Source organism: Carcharodon carcharias, chromosome 4, assembly GCF_017639515.1.
Source record: "Carcharodon carcharias isolate sCarCar2 chromosome 4, sCarCar2.pri, whole genome shotgun sequence".
NCBI classification, from domain to species: Eukaryota; Metazoa; Chordata; class Chondrichthyes; order Lamniformes; family Lamnidae; genus Carcharodon; species Carcharodon carcharias.
The window spans coordinates 61,210,512-61,233,552 of NC_054470.1; the positions used below are offsets into that span (position 1 = coordinate 61,210,512).

A 23,041-nucleotide genomic window follows, 5' to 3' on the forward strand; every position below is an offset into this window, starting at 1 on the left:
TTGATTGAGGTGTACAAAATTATGAGGGGAATAGATAGATTGGACAGGATAAAATTGTTTCCTTTGGTGGAGAATTCTGGAACCAGGAGACATAGATTCAAGATAAGTGGCAGAAGATGAAGGGGGGACATGAGGAAGAACTTTTTTTACGCTGTGGGTAGAGGGCGTCTGGAATTCACTGCCCAAGTTAGAAGTAGAGGCAGAAACTCTACACTCTTTTAAAAAGTACCTGGACCTGCACCTTAAGTGCTGTCAGCTGCAGGGCTATGGGCCGGGTGCAGGAAGGTGGGATTAGAAAGGGCACCTGGGTGTCCTCGGGCTGGCATGGACAAGATGGGCTGAATGGCCTCCCTCTGTGCTGTAACTTCTCTATGGTTCTAAAGCAAGTTATGAGGATACAAAGAGTCTGTAAAGGGATATAGATAGGTTAAGTGAGCAGGCGAAAATTTGGCAGATGGAGTATAACGTTAGAAAACACGAACTTATCCACTTTGGTGGGATGAACAGAAAAATAAGTTGTTTAAATGGAGAGGTGGTACTGACTGAATGGTACAGTACAAATGGGACTTGGGTCTCCTTGCACATAAAACCCAAAAGGTTAGAATGTAGGTACAGAAAGTAATTAGGAAGGCAAACACCTCCTTGCAATAAAGACTTGCTTCAACTGAAATAAAAACAAATTTGCTGGTAAAACTCAGCAGGTCTGGCAGCATTTGAGGAGAAAAAAACAGTGAACATTTTGAGTGCAATATGACTATTTTGGAACTCTTGAGTTTGAGAAAACATTAATTTCTGTATTTAAAATGCAAATATAACATTATTAGTTTTAACTAGTGAGTCAGAGGGTGTTTACCAGTATCACTGCTGCTGCTGCTGCCGCCACCAAGGCTCGTGCTGCTTTGATGCAGGCCATTTGTTGCCACTGTTGTAGGCAGGCCCATTCTCTCAGTTGGGCTGCCACTACAGCTATAATCCTGAATACCAGGAGGAAAGTTGAATCTTGGATTATCAAGATGTTCATCCTTAACATTGAAGGAAACAATTAATTCAATTTTTCAGAAGTAACCAGTTAAATAGTCATTCATTTCAAAAAGAAAATACTAAACAATGACACAAGGATACACAGAACAAACAAGTGCTGTATTAGTTAATAATGGGCATTAGAACGAGTGATAGTATTGCTATAAGTATTCATTATCCAAGAGAACAGTTAGATGACAGTTTGCATCTTTGACTTAGTCAACTTTTGACACAGACCACAGTACAAGGAATGGCAAATGGAGACTTTATGCTTCATTACCCAGTAGAACAAAAACAATTGCCAGAATTATCGCCCAGTAGGAAATGGTGCAGGTCACTAATCTTATTCTCAGCCAGCCCAAATAGACCCCCATAGAAAGTAAATTTTAACCATTATTTTCTATTCTGCACTTCTAAGTAAATATATATTTGAAATGTATAATTTCATTAGAAACAAACAACTGCAGTTGGCTAGACCAGATCCAAAACAAAATATTTTAGTACTATAGCAATATTTGCACAAGGGCCTTTCAGCCTGTTACATCTGTGCTAACTGCCTGCTGGAGCAATACACAAACTAATCTCATGGTTCTTTTCTCTCCCAGTTGACCTGTAATGACTTCTAATTATAAAAGCAGTAGTTACAACTACCAACATGGCTGACTGCCCTCTTTGCAAATCATCACACCCTGGTCCATGGTCTCTTTTCTGTAGTTCACTTCCATGCAACTGCCTACCAGCACTAATTCAGTTCTTTGCTAAAAAGATTTGTCTCTTCAATTACACCATTTGCGAGATAATTAATAACCACTATGCCCTCATCAACCCAAAACAAAGTCTCAAACACCATATTTTGGCCACCACCAAAACTGTTACTTCTACAACATTGTCTGCCTCCTCCCATCACAGTGGCTACAGTCTTAATCCACACTTCTGTTACCTCCAGACTTAATTTGAAGATCTCGTCAGTTTTTCAACCTCCAACACTAACTCAACCAAAATACCTTGATCCACGCCCCGCTCTATGTGATTATTCCAATTCTTGCTGACTCATATTTGCTCCCTATTCAATACATCTAATTTAAAATCCCCATCCCATTCAAGATGGAAATGAGAAATTATTTCTCAGGGGGTTGAGAGTCTGTGGAACTCTTCCCTGGAAAGCGGTAGAGGCAACATCATTGAATGTTTTTAAGACAGCGGGAGATTGATTCCCTTGTTAGTCAAAAAAATCTAAGGTTACCAAGCGCAGGCAGGAAAGTACTTGCTCTTTGGTTGAGCAATAATAAACTTGCTTCATATAATATGGAGGAATGTCCCAAAGCATTTCAGAGGAGTAAAATAACAGAATAATTTAGACAGTTAAAAGTATCTAAATTGTGGTTAATTAGCTGGACTTTAAGAAGGCATTTAAAGGAAGAAAGTGAAGTTCATGGTGATAATGGTCTAAATAGCTGAATGCTGTTGGTATTTCTGATGAAGTGAGGAAAAGGGAAGATGCAGAGTTGGAGGAATAAGGAGGCTGGGGTATAATAAATGGAGAGGGTCACAGAAGTAAGGTGAGGAAAGGTCATTACGAATTTGGAAGATGGGATATATGAGCATCTGAATTAGGAGCTGGAGTAGGCCATTTGGCCCCTCGAGCCGCGCTGCCATTCAATAAGATCATGGCTGATCGGTTTGTGTTTCAAATTCTACATTCCCATCTATTTCCCTATCTTAACTTGCATTAAGTCCCACTCCCCGATCACTCCTGTGCTCGCTGACCTAAACTGGCTACCAGTCAAGCAAAGCCTTGATTTTAAAATTCTCATCCCTATTTTCAAAACTCTCCATGGCCACACCCATCCTGATCTCCAATCTTCTCCAGCTCCACAACTGAGATTTGTGCTCCTCTAATTCTGGCTTTTTGAACATCCTCGATTTTAATCGCTCTGACTGGTGGCCGTGCCTTCAGCTGACTAGGCTCCAAGCTCTGAAATACCTTCCCCTTTCGGTCCTTCTACCTCACTTTCCTTCTTAAAGACAATCTTTAAAGCCTACCTCTTCGCCCAGGATCAATGTCATATTTTGTTTTATAATGTTCCCGAGAAGCACCTTAGGAGGTTTTATTATGTTAAAGGTGGTACACAAATATAAGTTGTTGCTGATATGGACTAAAGGCAGCTATGTGGATTTAGGACAGAGATCTGCCATGACCTAATTTTTAAAAATTCTTTCACGGGGTGTGGGCATTGCTGGCTAGGCCCACATCTATTGCCCATCCCTAATTGCTCTCAGGAAGGTATTGGTGAGCTACCTTATTGAACCAGGCCATGTGGTGTATGCACACCCAAACGAAATTAAGAGGAGGATCTGGCTCGAGGGGCTAAATGACCTACACATTTATGTTCAGGCTATACACTTCTACTTGGTTCTATGATCTGGTTCAGAAGGAAGCCGATTGTAAAGGGAGCTATAAGTACTCTGGACCATAGGATTGGCAATGCTTAAAGCAGGAAATGTCAACAGAACCCTCAATTGTTTTTGCCTCTCCTTTCTGTATCAGCCAACGTCACAACCAACCATGCGTCGCACAGATCATTGATATAAATCATGATAAGCAATTCTATCTTCTTTGCCATTAGATAGCAACCAGAAAGTAATCAAACTGCCCAAAGGCACTGCATTACTGAATTGCCCAAAAAACCTTGGTAGTAGCCTCTGACCATCCATCAGCAATTTGACATAATTGTCAAATAAAAAGCCAAAAAATTAGTTTGGATAGCCTCCCTTCCCACCAGTTAGGCTCCAGCCAGCCATCCATACTTTGTTGATACAACTGCACATCTGCTGCACATCGTCCAACTGCAAGCAATGACAGGCGATCAGCTAAATGTATGTGTTTTTATAACTGATCTTATACAATATATTCAAAAATTTGAAAGGTGAGATGTTACAATCTGCACTGAGGGGCTCCGATATGCAGATGAGGGTTAAATGTAGTGACCGATTATACAAAATTCACATGCATGTAATAAAAATGTGTACGTTTGTACCCACAACAGTTGCCCTTGATAAAATGCAACAATATCACTTTTGTCCTGCATGTTAGGTTAATCATCATTCAGCATAAAGATGAGGAATCTTTTAGGTATACCAAGTTCTCCTCACTAAAATAAATTACAAAACTTCACAATATCACTTAAACACTATGATTGTTCAACTTGCTGTTAGATTAGATTCACATTCATAAGCCTGGTCACAATTCTCAACAATAGTGCCAACTGACTTATTAAATAACCTTCCACTCCTATCACTTTCTCAAAGCAAATCCATTATGCAGTGAGCATAGATGATGTCTAACCTCATCGTCAGAGTAGGAGTATGCTGATGCCACTGCTCCCCACATCTTGCTGGCAACATTTGCTGCTTGTTTCATGCCTGACTTAAGAACATCCATCTTGGGTCCAGAAAGTAGATTGTCAAATTTAAATCCTGAAATTGATGTAACAATGGACCCTAAGGAGCCATGCTGGGTGTTCCGAACTAAGGCAGTTAGTGAAGCTGAACGCATTTTTTGCAAAACAGGCTTTTGCATTTTTGGCTGGCCAGCAAATGTTTTTGACCTCGACACAGATTTAGATGTTGTTTGTACATCTTCTGGTGGAACAGGGCTAGATGGGAGACTTGACCTCCTTTCTGGAGCATGGCAATGTGTGCCATCACTGTCATCTGATGGCTTCTCTTCATTTTCAGTCTTGTGCAGTTCCATACTGGCTGATTTGCTCCCCAGGGGGCTCTTAAGATTCATATACATTTCAATTTCATCAGCAAGTTTTCGAGACACAACTGGTGGTACATTCCTCTCCTCAACTTTGGCAGGGATTTTTTTAGCAGTTTCTGAGGCCAACAATGATAATGGGTCAAAACCTATCTTAACATCTTCTCTTTCTACAGGCTTAACTGCAGGATGCACACTAGTCCTGTTCTGCATGGCATCTTCAACTCGACCTTGTTCATCAATTGGAACAGTTTCTGGTTCAACCTGTAGGTCATCCATTACAAACACTAAATTTTTGGATATCACTGTAGTTTCATTATCAAGGTGATTATCTGATGTTTCCATTGTGGAAGAGTCTCTGTTCTCTGAAACACCCATGTATTTATCAAAGATAGATCTACTGTCATCACATTGACACTCTCCTCTTTGACTGGCTGAGTGATCCAAGATCAAAGAGCTCTTCATCTTTGATAGCTCTTTGGCACTGCATAGAGCAGCAGCCAGGATCTTGGCATCAGCACCCATCGTCTCAGCTATCTCATTCGGATCAGTTTCAAGGCTTCCCTTTTGAAGTAACATGTTAGATCGTGTATCAGCACTGAAACTACAGCTCCTTTCTGCCCAGAACTTCTGCCGCTGCTGGCTTTTCTCATTGTTTTTCCTGTGTGCTTGAGTACTAGGGTCACCAACTCCATCACTGTGTTGATAATGGACATTATTTCCCAGCAGTGAGCTAGCCAAATTACCTAGAATTGAAAAGATAGTGAAAGATTAATATTGACAAGTCGTACAATTCACTTTTCCCTTATTTCAATAAATGAACAGCTGTGCCTTAGAACTAAATAACAGTAGATACGTGAGGAATCTTTACTCCAATTAAAAGGTAAGCCTCAAATATAATGTGTGCAGTGCTAGCCTTAGTCAGAACAAGTACTGTAGCCGATATAGAAACTAGTACAATAAATCAAGGGTGCAATGTGTCTAGAGTACTTAGTAAATAGTTCGCATCACATCAATACAAGTTAACACAATTCTTCACGGCAAATAATCAGACCCCAGCCACACATTCAAGGGAAGTAAACGTAAGGAGGGTTGAGGGAAGAAAGAGCAGATAGAAAATCACCTTAAGCTAGTCTTATGTCTTAGGTTCAAGAGCATTCCCGGCAGAAGACCAGGAGAAAATTGAGAGAATTATAGGGAGGAAGAGGACACAAGCAAACCAAAAAAGAAAATCACAAATGAATCATTTTCGACTACATTTGAAGCAAATTTGGAAGACGGCATCTGAAAAGCAATAACCAACACTCAAGAAATGGCTTAAACAAAATTGGCACAGCAGCACTCTTGCCTCAGAGTTGAAAGGTCGCAAGTTCAAATTGCACTCGAGACCAGAGCACAAAATCTAGGCTGACACTTCAGTGCAGTACTAAGGGGGCACTACATTGCTGTAGGTGTTAGCTTTTGGATGAGGCCACATCTTTCCATTCCAGGTAGACATAACATATCCCATGATAAAAGCAAAAGTTCTGCTGAAGAGTCATATGGACTCGAAATGTTAACTGTGTTCCTCTCCCCAGATGCTGTCAGACCTGCTGAGTTTTTCCAGGTATTTTTATTTTTGTATAAAATATCCCATTGTTGTTTTCTAAAAATAGGAGTGTTTTCTTCCTGTGCCTAGGGCAATATGTATCTTTAAAAAATAGAAAAACAGAAAGCGAAGCAGATAACAATGTGTTGATGACGGCACTGTGCGCAAATTAGCTGTCTCCTTTCCCAAGGGCTCAACAATAACCCATCTTCAAAAATAACTTCATGGGCTTTGGGGTGCCCTGATATTTTGAAAGTCATTATGTAAATGCACACATTTTTCCAGATGTCAAATTATTAAGAGTATAATTGCCATTCTTGCCCTCTCCCATTCCTATTAGCTACCAGTTAACAAATTACAGGATTCAGCTTCCATACCCTTTTTCATTTTTACATTCTGTAATTATATTTTCTTGAGAATTTGATCAGTTGAGTCTGAAATATGAGCTTGTAGAACAAGGGATTCTTGTGAACCGCAAAAGGTTCCTGCTGAGATTTCCTCAGAAATGTTACACACATTAAAAACCTTAAAAACAGACATTTAATTGCTCAGTGGAAATGGTATTTGCTACCCTTTAGATATGAAATCCCAAAGTAAAAAGATTACTTTCCATATTTTTATTTCAGCAGATAGACACAAGAGGAGTTCTCCAATTATTACAAGAGCTTAGCATTTGAAGTTCAATAGGCTTTCAGCAACGACAGAAATGAAGGACAAAGGTATCCTGTGCATTGTCTATCAGGTTATGCTTTCATTACACTTGCTGCACAGAAGGTGGCAAAATCTTATAACAACTTTTTGCAGTGCTGTTGCAATCTTACACTGACTTTAAGCATTCATTCAGAGGGAGCTGTAAGAATTGCAATGAAACTCCAGTAGAAATAATATCAAAATAAAACCTTCAGGAAAAGGAACAAACTTGCTTTTATATAGCAACTTTCACATCCTTAAGATGCCCAAAGCAATTAATAACTAATTAAATATTTTCTGACATATATTTACTGTTGTTACAAATGGAAACATGGTAACTGATTGGCACAGTGAGGTTGAAAACAGGGATGAGACAAGTGAAGAGGACACACACTGGAGCACATATTTCCATCACACTTAGCTCAACATTTTTTTACAATTATGTAGCTCCTCTTTTCCCTGCCTGATGCTCTGCAACTACAAAGCTGAAAAAAGGCATCTTACTAAGAGTTTTCATCTCACTGAGGAAGCTTCAGGCCAATCCACATCCAACAACTGTTCTGAAAACTCTGCTCACATTTTTACAGTTGTGACAAATTCCACCACAACAGCGGAGACAATCCACAACATCCTAAATAAAACAACCCACAGCATTTAAAACAGTCAATCCATTTCCCAAAGATCCTTAAAAAAATTCCAGGAACTGGATTTGTATCTGCACCGTCGCCAAAAACTCAGTTTTTCCTTAGGGCCCATCCTTTGTGCTAAGTTCAGTCAAAATCTGTTCATTAGTTTTTGAGATATTGTTTACAAACAAACAGACTTGCATTACCTCCACTCACCTTCAATGGCAGAGGTGATAAAAGACAAGATTGTGTGTCTTAGCGATGTTGGCGGAGGGATAAATATAGGCCAGAACACCATGTGAACTCTCCTGGTCATTCAATAATGCCACAAAATTCTCATTTATTCTAATACCTCATTAAGAGGATCTTCAAAGTATCAGCATAACTTATATGCTCAAATCTTGAGTGTGGCTTGAACGCAAGACCTGACTCATAATTCTGAATTCAATCCTTGTGCTAAGGGTGGCAGTAATAGGAAAAATTCAACCTAAAACAGGTAGATTTACAAAGATGTTCAGTCACAATGCTATTTTTAGAAGTCAGTACATGAACATGGGACTTGCACTGTGCCACATGAAGCAACAGTAGCCATGACTTAAACTGGGGACATAAATCAGGTGTGCCAGTAGACGACAGGAATCATAGAAAGTTTACGGCACACAAAGAGGCCACTTGGCCCATTGTGTCTGCACCAGCCCAACCCCACTTTTCAGCATTTGGTCTGCAGCCCTGCAGGTTACAGTACTTGAGGTGCATATCCAGGCACCTTGGAAATTAAAAGAAGGTTTCTGCCTGCACTACCCTTTCAGGCAATGAGTTCCAGACACCCACAACCCTCCGGGTAAAAAAAAGTTCTTATCTCCCCTCTAATCTTTCTACCAATCACTTTAAATCCATGCCCCCTAGTCATTAACCTCTTTGCAAAAGTACATAGGCTCTTCCCAACCACTTTACCCAGGCCCCACATAATTTTGTGCATCTCCCCTCAGCCTCCTCTGCTGCAAGGAGAAAACCCCAGCCTATCCAATCTTTCCTCATAACTCCAATTTTCCAGTCTTGGCAACATCCTTGTAAATCTCCTCCTGTGATGATGGGATCCTGAGATCTCAGAACACCATCCTGATTTTGGCAGTATGCTACAATCAGTTTCTCATCTAAATATGGCAATAGATCAGCCACACATCTCCAGAAGTAGGGGGCACAGTTTCAAAAGGCAGCCTCTCCCATTTAGGATGGGGATAAGGAGGAATTTCTTCTCTTGGAGGGTCGTCAATCTTTGGAATTCTCTACCCTGGAGAGCAGTGGAAGCTGGGTCAGTAAATATATTCAAGGCTGAGTTAGACTGATTTTTGATCTACACGGGAGTCAAGGGTTTTGGGGTGGTGCAGCGGGCAGAAAAGTGGCGGCGAGGGCACAATCAGGTCAGCCATTATCTTATTACATGGTGAGGCAGATTCAAGGGGCAAACTGGCCTACTCTTACTCCTAATTCTATATTCTGTGGCAAAGCAATGTATGCTCCAATGAGCTGTTTAAGGAAATTTTTCATAACTTCATTTTTCATTCTTGAGGACTTCAGTTTAGGGACCTAACTCCCAAGCAGGAGAAATAGTTCTCTTTATCACATCAAAACCCTCCATATCTCAAAGCTCAAACTTTCACTGCTCGAGTGGAAATAATTAAAAATCTCTCAAGTTTCTTCTTATAAGCATCATCCTGAATTAACTGGTCTCAGCTAATGAGGACTCTAAACGGCCACAGTACCTGAATTTAGGAAAGGGAGAAATTAACAATTTATACAGTGAAGGCCTAAATTGGGGAATTGGGAGAACACAGGGTTAGGACTAGTAAGTATGTCAATCACAGTTCAATAGCTGACAATTCAATGTGATAACTCATGTGACTTCCACCCACAGGTCATATTCCAGTAAGGAAGTCAGTGCTGTGAGAAGGCAACAAAAATGACCATGGGTTAAGTAAATGCAACCTTGCACTGGAATTTCAAGTACAATTGGGTACAGAAACCACACTATTTTTTCAAGACATTAACCACATTAACCAGCTGGGGAAAAATTGAATTTTATGAACTTTTAATTGAAGGAGGACAAAAATTCACATTTTATATTTAAATTGATTCACGGCATAGTATTTTTTTCTTTGGAAAAAAAGTTATACTCTTAAAGGGGAGTTACTTAGTTAATTACTTGGATATTGACATGTCCTGTGTTTTTTTGGTCATTGTACAACATACAAATGGCTGTCTGATCCAATCACCATTTTTAGTGACACACAGAACTCCAAATAATTGCAAAAGGAATTGATAAAATGCAAAAAGAACAATAAAGCACGCTGTAATCCAATACAATAATGGCTACTAATGAGTAAAAAAAATTACTTACCACTGCTTCCTTCACTGCCAACAGCAGCACATTGTAGCTTTACAATGCTGCTACTTGAATGAAGTTTTTCTGGCGAGCTAGCATTCTTATTTTTTTTACTCACAACTGATTCATCAGTGCTGTCTGTGCTTTTTTCTGTTGATGAAATGCAACGTAAATTTAGTTAAAGATGGTTTCCACTTCAAGTGAAGGATTTGAACTCAAAATCTAATCTACATATACAATATAGATGAGAATGGATCCAAAGTACAGAACACAAGTATAGGTACAAGTACAAATGAAATTAAGCCTTGGGCAGGAGAGTTGAGGAAGATCAGCCATGATCGTAGTTAACGGCAGAGCAGGCTTGAGGGGCCACGTGGTCTCCACCGGCTCTTATTTCTATTGTTCTTAGAGTTGACAAATACCCCTCTTCAACATGTATTTAATGTGGAATAAACATCAGAGAAACAACTTGTATTTACCTAGCACCTTTAACATAATGAAACATCCAAGGTGCTTCACAGGAGCATCATAAAACAAAATATGACACCTAGCCACATATTAGGTCAAAGGCCAAAAGTTTGGTCAGAGAGATAGGTTCAAATGAAGCAAGCAAGGTAGATGAAGGGTATTCCAGAGCTTGAGGCTGAGGCAACTATACACATGGTCACCAATAATGGGCAATTAAAATTCAGGATGCACAAGAAGCTAGAATTACAGGAGTGCAGTTATCTTGGAGGGTTGTGGAGCTGGAGGAGATGACAGAAATGGGAAAGGCAAAGCCATAAAGGGATTTGAAAATGAGGATTAGAATTTTAAACATAGGTAATTTGGTCAACTGATACTCCAAAAAGTACTAGATCAATACTTAAGTGAGGTTGGGACAGTTTTCACCTGAACCATGCTGGGACCAGTGTTCTGGCGAGTCATATAACTGGGGCAGTAGAGGGGACTTTAAACTCAATAGTGGAGGCAAGAGATCAAGTGTGGGAAAATAAGATAAATTAAAGAGAGCAGAGGAGGCAAGAGAGCAAGGAGGCCAGAGAGCAAGGTAGCAGTAAGGGAAATGATAATCAGAGCATGGCAGGAAGGGACAGAGCATACAAACTTGTGTGGCAGCAGGTAACGCGAGAGATTGCAAAAACAGTAAAACAACAGAGTTAAAGACTCTGTATCTGAATGCATGTAGCATTTGTAACAGAATAGTTGAAATAGAAATAAATATATCTTATCTGGTAGCCATTACAGGGACATGGCTGCAAAATGATAAAGGCTGGGGCCTGAATATTCATGGCCACATGACATTTCGGAAAGACAGGCAGCTAGGAAAAATGTGGAGCTCCATTAATTAAGGATGACATTAGAACTATTGTGAGGATGACATGAGAACGTCCCCACCTATCGCTGGCCTTCTATCCAGCTTCATCTGCTCCACCCCCTTTAAACAGTATAAACTTCACCATATTTCTACTTCTCTCCAGCTCTGAAGAGCTATACAGACTTGAAACATTAACTCTGTTTCTCTCTCCACAGATGCTGTGAGACCTGCTGAGTTTTTCCAACATTTTCTGTTTTTGTTTCAGATTTCCAGCATCCGCAGCATTTTGCGTTTATCATCTTTCTCTATTGTACTAAAGAACAAGATGTCGAATCAGTTTGGGTACAGATGTATAGAAAAAAGTTGCAGGGTTAGGTATACAGGAAGAAATAATGGGAGGGCTTGTGAGAAAGGGACAGCAAAAATCATGAGTGATTTTAATCCACAACAGATTGGACGAATCAGATTGGCAAAGATAGCCTGGAAGATAGAGTTCATAAGAGTGTTTTTGGGACAGTTTCTTAGAGCAGCATGTGCTAGAACCAGAGGGCAGGTTATTCTAGATCTGGTAATGTGCAATGAGGCAGGATTAATTAATCACCTCATAGTAAAAGAGCCTCTATGTAGCAGTGCTAATAACATGATTGAATTTCGTGTTCGGTTTGAGGGACAGAAGAGTAGGTCCAAGAAGAGTGCCTTAAACTTAAATAAGGGCAATTATGAGGGTATGAAGACAGAACTCGAAATTTAGGTTAAGGGATAGATCAGTAAAGATGCAGTGGCAGATATTTAAGGAGATATTTCATGACACTCAGCAAAGATTCATTCCAGTGAGAGAGAAACACTCTTGGGGAAGGTTGCATCATCTGTGGCTCCTCTATTCAAGAAAGGAGGGAGAGAGAAAGCAGGAAACCAGTTAGCTTAACATCTGTCATAGGGAATATGCTAGAATCTATTATGATTTTAGCAGGGCACTCAGAAAATCTCAATGCTATCAGGCAGAGTCAGCAGGGTTTTGTGAAAGGGAAATCATGTTTAACCAATTTATTGGACTGCTTTGAAGGAGTCATATGTGCTGTGGATAAAGGAGAACCTGTGACTGTGGTGTACTTAGATTTCCAGAAAGCACCTGACAAGGTACTACATCAAAAGGTTACTATGCAAATAAGAGCTCATGGTGTAGGGGGTAACATCTTGACATGGATGAAGGATAGGTTAACCAACAGGAAACAGTAAGCATAAATGAGTTATATCTGGGTTGTTAAGACATAACGAGTGGAGTGCCACAGGGATCAGTTCTGAGGCCTCAATTGTTTATATCAATGAGTTGGTGAAGAGAGCAAATGTATGGTTGCTAAATTTGCTGATAATACAGACATAGGTTGGAAAGTAAGTTGAGAAGAGGACGTGAGTTTGGGAGTAGGCAAAAATTTGGCATATGGAGTATAATATGGGAAAAGGTGAACTTGTCCACTTTGGCAGGAAGAATAAAAAAAAGCATGTTATTTAAATGGACAGGGATTGCAGAACTCTGCACTACAGAGGGGTCTGGGTGTCCTGGTACAATCACAAAATGGTAGTATGCAGGTCCAACCAGTGATAATGAAGCAAATGGAAGCTTGTCATTTATTGCAATGTGAATGGAATATATAAGTAGAGATATTTTGCAAGGAGTTAACAGGAAAGTGGAATTGCAGCCACAATCGATCAGCCATGATCTTATTGAGTGGCAGAGAAGGCACAAGGGGCCAAATTGATTAGGTAGCATGAACAGATCTTGTGGAGGGGAGGCAGGATGTAAATGGTGAATTTCTGGGAGAGGGGAAAGAAAAAAATCACCCACAACCGAGTTAGCCATCATGGCCCACGAAAGGAGGAAACTTGATAGGTTGACAGTTCTAAATTTTCAAATGCTCTTGTTCCTGCATTATCTATCTAGCCTCTAATCATGCAAGACTTTCATGAAAAGCCAACAGGGTGACAGAGTTAACCCAGTACCTAAAACAAAAGCAACATAGTCTACAAGTGCCTTCCCCACAAAAAGGATGGTACCATTTATACAGCTGACCACAACAAACTAAAGTATATAATAAATCGTTATTTTTTCTAACCCATCAGACCATTTCCAGAGGCACTAAGCAACTGCTGAAGGCTTCAATCACAATGGCAGATGCCATTTGTTACTTCTCCAAGGTCAGCCAGATGCAAAGAGGAGAGGCTAGCAGTCTGAGTAACCTTCCTGGTGGATCTTACACATCTAGGACCTCTAAACAGCTGAAGAAATTACTTTGGTTTTCAAACTTAGTGACTTATATGTGTTTTGCAAGATTCGAATGTTGTTGCAACAGAATTAGTGCAGTATTATTTTAGCTGAGTGATAAATTGTTTTTCAATTTTTTTTTCAAACAAACTATTTTGCGAAGAACTTAAAAATTCTCCAGTTGCCTTTTTCCTTCTTCCTCTGGTGATTTTAACAATAGGTAATTTGATCAAAGATACTTTAAAAAGGACTAGATCAAAACTTAAGTGAGGTTTGTAGAGACAAACATGTTGATTCATACTGATTCAGTAACACAAGTAGATCTTGCCTAACGGAGGCAGGATATCGGTGGTGATTTTTAGGACAAGGGAAAGAAAGAAAAGGCACCCACAACTGAGTTAACCATCATGCCATTTGAAAGGAGAAAACTTGATAGTACCAGCCACCCCACAGTACTTCATCCATGTAGCTATACTTAATATGAGAGCTTAGATAAGGAGCATTGGCAGACAAATATATCTTCTCACCTAATAGCTATTTCAAGATGACACTCAATAGCAATTCCCAATGATTTTTAAAAAAAAGTGATCTTTAAGGCCCTTAAGCCACTTCTTACATCCCAAGAACTCATTATTACCTTCTCTTAAGACAGTCATTTAACACATGCTACAAATATACATTTACAGTACACAATTTTTAACAAATTGTATTCCATTGATTAGAAGCATTCCCAATCCAGGGTCTCCCTACGCCATGCACCTGGACTTTGCTCAAATTGAGCTTGAGCTGCTACAGGAATCGCTCTGCAATGACTTGCTGTCCCTAATTTTCTTCACCAGCTAATGGGGAAGTATTTAATTGCATGACTCTTGCTTATGTCAGCACAGCTGATAGTAGTAGGTGGTGTGCAAAAAATTGTTTGTGAACTCCAAAGTGCCACCATCTAGGAGACACTACAAACTTTAGGAAAACACTTGAGTAATGTTCAATTAAAAGTCAAATTAATTCTCATAACTTCACCTCTTTGCTCTTTAATTTCACCAGATAAGTCAATTTCTACCAGCGTTTCTTCAGTGTCATCACGTCGAAGTTCATCTTTAGACCCATACCCTTGGTCTGACTGAGCACCTGTAAGAAAGTTAACCCACAGTTTGAATAAAGATGCTTCCCTGTATGAGCCAGTCATATACAGGAAAAAGAAAGCCTTTTATATATTTCACAAGAAATTGAGAATTCTTCAGACTATAAATACATCAAAGTTGTCCCTTCTGAACATACAAATATATCTAGGAAATCTATTGTTTGGAAACACAAGTTGCCCAGAAATATTTTGAGCAGACCCTCAACATCATCAGCACCATTTTAGTACAGTACTTTGGGAGCAGAAACATGAAAGATACAATATTTGGCTAAGAAAACCAAACTTTATCACAACTTTCTACTGTTTTATCACTGTTTTGTATCTCAGGTAAAAAAAAGGGACAAATTTAAAACAATCTCCATCAAGAATAAATTACTCGGAAAACTCATGGGACTAAAGGTTGACAAGTCCCTTGGACTGGATGGCCTGCATTCGCAGATCTTAAAGGAAGTGGCTTTAGTTGCATTGGTTGCAATCTTTGAAAATTCCCTAGATTCTGGAAAGATCCCGGGGGTTTGAAAAAAAAACCCACAAATTTTACATCACTATTCAAAAAAGGAGAGACAGACATAAAGAGAAAACTAAAGGCCAGTTAGCTTAACATCTGTATTCGGGAAAATACTGGAATCCATTATTGAGGTAGTAGTAGGGCATTTACAAAATCACAATGCAGTCAACATGGGTTTTGAGAAAGGGGTTGACAAATTTATTAGAGTTTTTTGAGGATGCAATTTGCAGGATAGATTAAGGGAAACCAGACAATGTAGTGTATTTGGATCTCCAAAAGATATCAATAACATGCCACGTAAAAAGGTTACTGCACAAGATAAGATCACATGGTCTTGGCGGTGATACATTAGTATGGATAGAAGTTTGGCAGGAAACAAGTCAGGATAAGTTGGTCATTTTTAGATTGGCAAACTAGTAATGTTGCATGGACTAGTGCTGGGGCCTCAACTATTTTGAGTTGGATGAAGGGGCTGACTGTACTGTAGCCAAATTTGCTGATGATACAAAGATAGGTAGGGAAGCAAGTTGGGAGGATACAAGGAGTTTGGAAACGGATATAGATAGGTAAGTGTGCACAAAACTGGCAGGTGGAGTATGATGTGGGAAAATGTGAGGTTCTCCACTTTGGTGGGAAGAATAGAAAAGCAGAACGTTATTTAAATAGAGAGAGGCTACAGAATGCTGCAGGACTGAGGGATCTGGGAGTCCTCATACATGAATCAAAGTTATCACGCAAGTTCAGCAAGTGATCAGAACGGCAAAAGGAACCTTGGCCTTTCCTGCAAGGGGGATGGAGTATAAAAGTAAGGAAATCTTGCTACAACCATACAGGACATTGGTGAGGCCAAACCTAGAGTACTGTGCACAATTTTGATCACCTTAAGGAAGGATATACTTACATTGGAAATAGTTCAGAGAAGGTTCACTAGGTTGATTCCTGGGATGAGGGGATTGTCTTATGAGGAAAGGTTGAGCCTATATTCATTGGGGTTTTGAAGAATGAGAGGTGATCTTAATGTAAGATTCTGAGGGGGCTTGATAAGGGTAGCTTCTGGAGGATGTTTCTTCTCATGGGGGAATCTAGAACTTGAGGGAACAGTTTCAGAATAAGGGGTCATCCATTCAAGACAGCAGAGGAGGAATTTCTTCTGTGGAATTCTTCTCCACAGAGCTGGGTCATTGCATTTTTCAAGGCAGAGTTAGGCAGATCTTTGATCTGCAGGGGAGTCAAGGGTTATGGGTGGGGGCAGAATGGCAGGAAATTGAAGTTAAGGCCACAATCAGATCAGCAATGCTCATATCAAATGGTGGAGCAGGTTCAAATGGACTGAATGGCCTACCCCTGCTCTTATTTCTTATGATCTATGATTTATATCTACGGTGTTTTCTAGTTCACACACCTGTGCTTGGGCATTTTAGCCTCATCCTATGATCCAGAAAATTTCAAAAGCCAGAAAAGGACTTGACCAAGCATTCCAGACTGGGGAGGTTACAGTGTATTAATTTATTTACAAAATCCCAGTACAATGGACGAGAGACATTTTAAAGTCTTCCTGAAGTTATAGCTCATTTTGGCAATGTCACTTGTACAATCTTTCTATATTTTACATGATCAAGTTGATGTACGTTTACTTTGAACCCAAGGCAAAACATCTTAATTTTCTGAAAGGTTGAACACTGCAGACAAAAATTTAACCACTACAAAAGACAAAAAAAAAAGAAACTACTATTACCATCAATAGTACTTTATACCATTAATACTAATACTATTTTCTGGAAATTTTTCGGCAATATGTAATTCATGTAAAACTTTTTTAAAAACTTCAAAGGCACATTATAATCTTAAACTGCTGTGTATTCAATACTTGGAAGATTAATAGGCTTGTCGAAGTATGACATGAAATGCTAAGCAGCATTTAACTTGCATTACAGTTCTTAGGATAACTAGTAATTTAGTAAAGTAAATAAGCAATTGCAATGAAGTAAATTCCTTAACACTCATTTGTACTCAATAGTAAAAACAGAAAAAGTTGCAGTACTTCCAGTAAAGGCCACTTTAAGATCTACATATTACAAGAATAGTAGTGACATAGCCTGATTTATTCAATTTTCATAAATTCCATACGTATTTCTCTTCCAAAGATCTGCAATTTAGATCTTTGACCCAACCTCAAGCTACTGTAATCAGTAACAAGGAGAGCAGACCTGTGTGTTTGTTTCTACAGCCTAAAAGGAATCTAGAATTATCGAAGGCAAGAAAAACAGGTTTGACCAACATACAAGAGTGGCTCTTAATGTGGCTAGATGCCTTCACATTTCTTCACCTGAGGTCTTCCAATTGGGGGACGTTACTTTTAGTTCATTTATACAAAATGCAAGTGTTTAGCTAACTATTCAGGGAAGTAAATGTTCCTTCCTATTTTACAAACATGGGTATATTTGTCTACAATTAGTGACAATTAAATTGATTTCCCTGTTAACTTCCATCCACCTACAAGTCAAAATGGTCAGGATTTTGGACAATTTGGACTTGTACTATTCCATAGCTAAATGTATTTCAAAAATCAAGACATTCTAGTAATGGCTAGCATAAAAGATAAAGCATCAGAGTGAAACAAGTGAGAAATACTGCAAGTGATCAAGAATAATTAAATGAAAAAGGAGATAGTAAGACAGAGCTATTTCATTCAAATCAGGAGGAATTAATACAGTTGAACGTTAAATCCTCACTATAAACTAAGCTTTGCAATCACAGGATATTATACACGGTATGCAGCAAAATCCTGTCAAAAGTATCACAAAGGAAAATTAGAAATCCAGGTCAAGGGACTTTCCACGTTTGAGGTAACTAAGCAGCACTCAATGAAAGAAGGTAGAAGGGTGCTTTAGAAGAGGGAGTGCCAGATCATATTAGGGTTGAAGTAAACAAGTCATTTACAAACTGTATAAAGATCACCTCTGGAGCTCGTGCAACTCAAAATCCAATACCTGTGTTGCTGTGATTATCGGTGGAATCTAGTCTGACTAGGTCTCGGACGAACAGCACGTGCTCTCCACTGTTAGCATCGTTAGAACTATCCACGCTACCGTGGCTCACAGCATCTGCATCACTTCCACCTGTTCATAATATTAATTGATGGTATGAAAAAGTAAAAGCAAATGGAAAAAAAACTATTAGAAACTTTCAAAGGAGATAAGCCACCAAAGCTATTACTTTTTAGTAACAGTTTAAGTGAAATGGGTGTCCAACAAAATAAGTTTCTGCTCCATGTTTCTGGTGACACAAAGACTGCAATTTTCAGTTTGTTCATGAAGTTATTCAAGAAATGCTTTATGTCATGCAGGGATCTTTCAATCAAAACCAATATCTTTTAAACAACACTGTGGATGTTGGAAACCAGAAATAAAAAAACAGAAAACGCTGGAAATACTCAGCATCTATCAGGTAGCATCCAGAAACAGAATTAATGTTTCAGGTTGATGACCTTTCACAAGGTGATCTGATCATTGACCTGAAAAATCAATGTTTCGCTCTCCACAGATGCTGCTTGGCTCGAGTATTTCCAGCATTTTTTATTTCTTTTAAATTTAGCTTGCATTAAAAATGTAATACAAAAAGATTGTTAAGTTTAATCCACTGAAAACCAAAAGCACCAATTCTTGCACTATTCAACCTTATTTATTGAAACAATGCTTAGCAATTGCCATGGTGATGGTCTTAGTTCAATCAAGTTGCTACAAAGTTGGTTACATTAATATTCTGAGAACATATTGGGCCATATTTTGCACTAATCAATAAAAATCATGCCAGAAAATGCTGGAAAAACTCAGCAGGTCTAACAACATGGGTTGTGTGGAACATTCCTTGCTCCAGTCCTACTCGGGCCCCCTGCCACAACTCTATCATCGGTACATCGATGACTGTTTCTGTGCTGCTTCATGCTCTCATCTGGACCTGGAAAGATTTATCAATTTTGCCTCCAATTTCCACCCCTCTATCACCTTCACATGGTCCACCAACCTTTTTCCACCCCCCCGCCCCCCTCACTTGCACCTCCTTCAGTTTTGTCTACATTCGCTGCTCCCAATGCGGCCTCCTCTACATTGGGGAGACCAAACAGAGGTTCGTTGACCGCTTTGCTGAACACCTTCAGTCTGCCCACAAGCGTGAACCAGATCTTCCTGATGCTTGCCATTTCTACACACCTTCCTGCTCTCATGCCCACATGTCCATCCTTGGCCTGCTGCAATGTTCCAGTGAAGCCCATCGCAAACTGGAAGAACAGCACCTCATCTTCCGATTAGGCACTTTACAGTCTTCCGGACTTAACATTGAGTTCAACAACTTCAGGCCATGAACTCTCCTCTATCTTCACCCCTTTTTTAATCCCTTTTTTCAAAGTTCATTTTTTTTAAATTCAATTATTTTTATTCATTGTTTTATCCCATTTTCTATCCTTTTTCCACATCCCCCCCCAGCCACCCCCACAAAGGCCATCTGTTACTTGTTCCCTATTGTTCTTTTCAAAGTGCATACCCAAGTTCTGCTATTAACACATTCTGCTTTCTTACCTTTATGTTACTATCAGTGTCTTTTTAGCCCTTGCCACTAGCATTAACACTCCTTTTCTTTTTGTTCATGACACCTTTGTCAATCTCTTTTGCCCCCACCAATCACTAGCCCTCTATCCAACTTCACCTGTTCCATCCCCTTAAACTGTATAAATTTCACCACATTTCTACTTCTCTTCAGCTCTGAAGAAGGGTCATAGGGACTCGAAATGTTAACTCTGTTTCTCTCTCCACACATGCTGTTAGACCGGAGTTTCTCCAGCATTTTCTGTTTTTGTTTGTTTTCCAGCATCTACAGTATTTTGCTTTTATAAAAACCATGCCAGTCTTGACCATACACTTTCTATATGGTTCTACACTAAGTTACTAGCACACAAATATCCAAGTGCAGCACTCTCTATATGGCTTTTTGGATATCTGTAAACACGGCAAGTAACGTGCATTTTTTTTAACTAGACTGAAGAATTAACAATCAGTGCAGAGTTTGAAAGTCCAAACCAGGAAGTGTCAGCTAGAATAGTGAATTCAATGTCAAATCAGGCACAGAAGCTAAAGTAATGAGGGATAGAAAGACTGAATGAAGAGAAAGCTACAATAAACACAAAGAAAAAAAAAAACTTGTTCAAAAAATTCAAAGTTGAAGGAATGGAATTCCATACAATAAAAGTCAATTTTCATTGTCAGATAAGTTGTAATTACTGCCAAACAGCTTAAGCCATTAAAAAGGGTATTTAGACTGGAATAGACAAGTGCCAACATTTTCTGGTGGGTTTAGTGCCTATCTAAAAGGCAGATACATTAAGTTCACACTGTTCAATACATTGGAATGGTCAATTAAACAGCGAAAATGGCCAGTTTGGGAAGTTTATGGAGGATTGTCACATTGAGGCAAATTCCAGGTTTCTGTGCTATAACTGCACATGGTGCTCCCAGAATTTGCTGTCCGAGTTGCACATAAGCAACAGTGAGTACTGTTTGCTATTACTTTCATAGCAAAATCCAGTCCAATAAAATGGAACAAAATGCAAAAGACAGAGCATCACCATCCAGGGGCAGTCTCATGAAATATACAACACTGCCACTGACAAGATTTGGCAACTATTAGGCAGCTATTCTCTTGCCTAGGTACTGAGCAGCAGCAAGATTTAACTTTTAGGCTAATAAGTAAAACTAATGGACAGCAAGATTTTTTTTCTAAAATACCAAACAAGAACACAGTCAGACAGTCCAATTGTTACTCAATACACAGCCAAGTGACCCCAAGTTGCAATGATTCCAGCTTTCAATCATTAACTGGAACAATAGCACAGGGGCATCCAACATAGCCTTAGAAAGGGCTTCCTCAACGAATGTTAGCTTTCAACTTACACCACCTATCCTGCACCTTTTGTCGCTATAGCACAGTTCAGTATTAAATATAGTCTTAACAGTCATGACGTCTACAGACTATCATACCTAGCCAACTGGAAGGCTACAGATGACAGAAAATGGCCTCCATGTATGACAAAAGGCAGGGGGAGGTGCAAGGGCATTTTAACAATATTACTCTCTTTGCTTTATTAATTTCTATAGCAACAATATTTCTAAAAATCAAAAATATAGATGCTTAGTGAAATTTTTCCCATTATGAGTTAACACCAGCTTAAGGAATAGACGTAATAGTTGTAAAAATTGCTTAAAACCTTCTTTCTTGATGGAAGAGCCTTCAGTTATTCACTTTCACCCTCAATATATTTGGAAGATTTGACACAAAATTCCCATTTAAGGGGCCCAGTTCAGAAAAAATTGCTCAGGCCTTAAACCTGCTACTCCATGTCTGATCTCATTGCAATACGAGATGGCCCAAGGTGATGAGCCTTTGAATCTAGCTCCCTTCAAAGGATGCACAGACGATCTCTGCTCATTACCTCCAATAACCATCTTATTATCTCATCTTAAATTATTGAAGGTGTGAACCAACTCCTAACACATTGTAGCAGTATTAACGCCTTGCACCATTTATTTTTTAAAAAAATTTTGAGCCCTATCTTGCTGAAGTTCCCTGTCCCAAACACCATCCCACATCAAGAATTTGGGCAGCCAGTCTTCCAAGGCTTCCCTCGGTGCTCAATTGTTACAAAGTGCTGCAAAGCAGGGTCACAGGTGAACATTCCCCATTTTCTTTTCTATAACACCTCAACAACAAACTCAAACTGTAACTATTAACACTTTTTAAAACATACATGATGTTTCATGCAAAAGTGTGTTACTTGTTTTCAAGAAAAAAACTCACCCAGGCCCATTATCTTTCCATTACCTGGACATTCTCAATTTCCTTTCCAGAGAAAGACAATGGCCCAGAAGTTGCTCGGAAAATAACAGCAAACTTACTGTGCATGCCATTATTAGTGTGCACATAACCCAGCAATGTTTGGCATGAAGATGCTATATCATGAGTTGAGAATGGACGATTTATGTTGCTCTTCCACTAGCTTTGCAAAAATAGGAACTATCAATCTCAGGAGTTAGGCAGCAGCTGAATTTGCATTGTTAAAACAAATTAAATTGGCCAAAGAAAGTTAGGTCTAGCACTTCTCAATACAAGAATCATTTTAATGATGGGAGTTATGATTCTGCAATGTCTCTCAATGTCTCTGGCCGAAAAAGGGAACAACTGAAACTGAGGTTTCAATCCTACAGTTAGTAAGTTGTTTCTAGAGATTAAAATTTTAAATACTATTTTTCTTTCTTTTCCCTTATCACATTTCTCCCCTCTCAGTGCCACCTTTCTTTGCTTTTATTTCCCTTTCTATACCTAATATGACTAAACAGCCCTATTTTCCAACCCTATTGCAACAAGGCCAAAGATAGTCATCAACTTATCCTAATTGGCCACTGGTAAACAATTTTTCATTAAATAAATAATTTCACTCAAACAATACAATCCATTAACTGAGTTATACAGGGCTGCTTTCAAATTTTAGCTTAAATTGCCCAAAACCTGTCATCATGTGATTAATTGGTAAAGTAACTTTCAGTTAGACTTACTATGTTAGTGACAGTAAGGGGGAGACAGTGGTTTAGTGGCAACGTCACTGAACTAGTAATCCAGAGGCCCAGGCTGTACTCTGGGGACATGGGTTCAAATCCCACCATGGCAGCTGGTAGAATTTGAATGTAATAAATAAAATCTG

At 39.2% G+C, this 23,041-nt stretch overlaps 1 protein-coding gene across 4 annotated transcripts in view; it reads right to left on the minus strand.

Moving 5' to 3' along the window:
* dennd4c (DENN/MADD domain containing 4C) overlaps window positions 1–23,041 on the minus strand; it is a 176,956-nt gene that overhangs the window by 30,711 nt on the left and 123,204 nt on the right. For 2 of the 4 annotated variants that reach the window (XM_041185809.1, XM_041185810.1), the window contains exons 20-24: window positions 18,285–18,413; window positions 14,666–14,773; window positions 10,086–10,220; window positions 4,367–5,529; window positions 854–1,022 (exon numbers count right to left, since the gene is read on the minus strand). In XM_041185809.1, coding sequence (XP_041041743.1) covers window positions 854–1,022; window positions 4,367–5,529; window positions 10,086–10,220; window positions 14,666–14,773; window positions 18,285–18,413 — 1,704 coding nt within the window. The remainder of the gene's footprint in view (window positions 1–853; window positions 1,023–4,366; window positions 5,530–10,085; window positions 10,221–14,665; window positions 14,774–18,284; window positions 18,414–23,041) is intronic. The other 2 variants (XM_041185811.1, XM_041185812.1) reach the window with 2 other exon arrangements.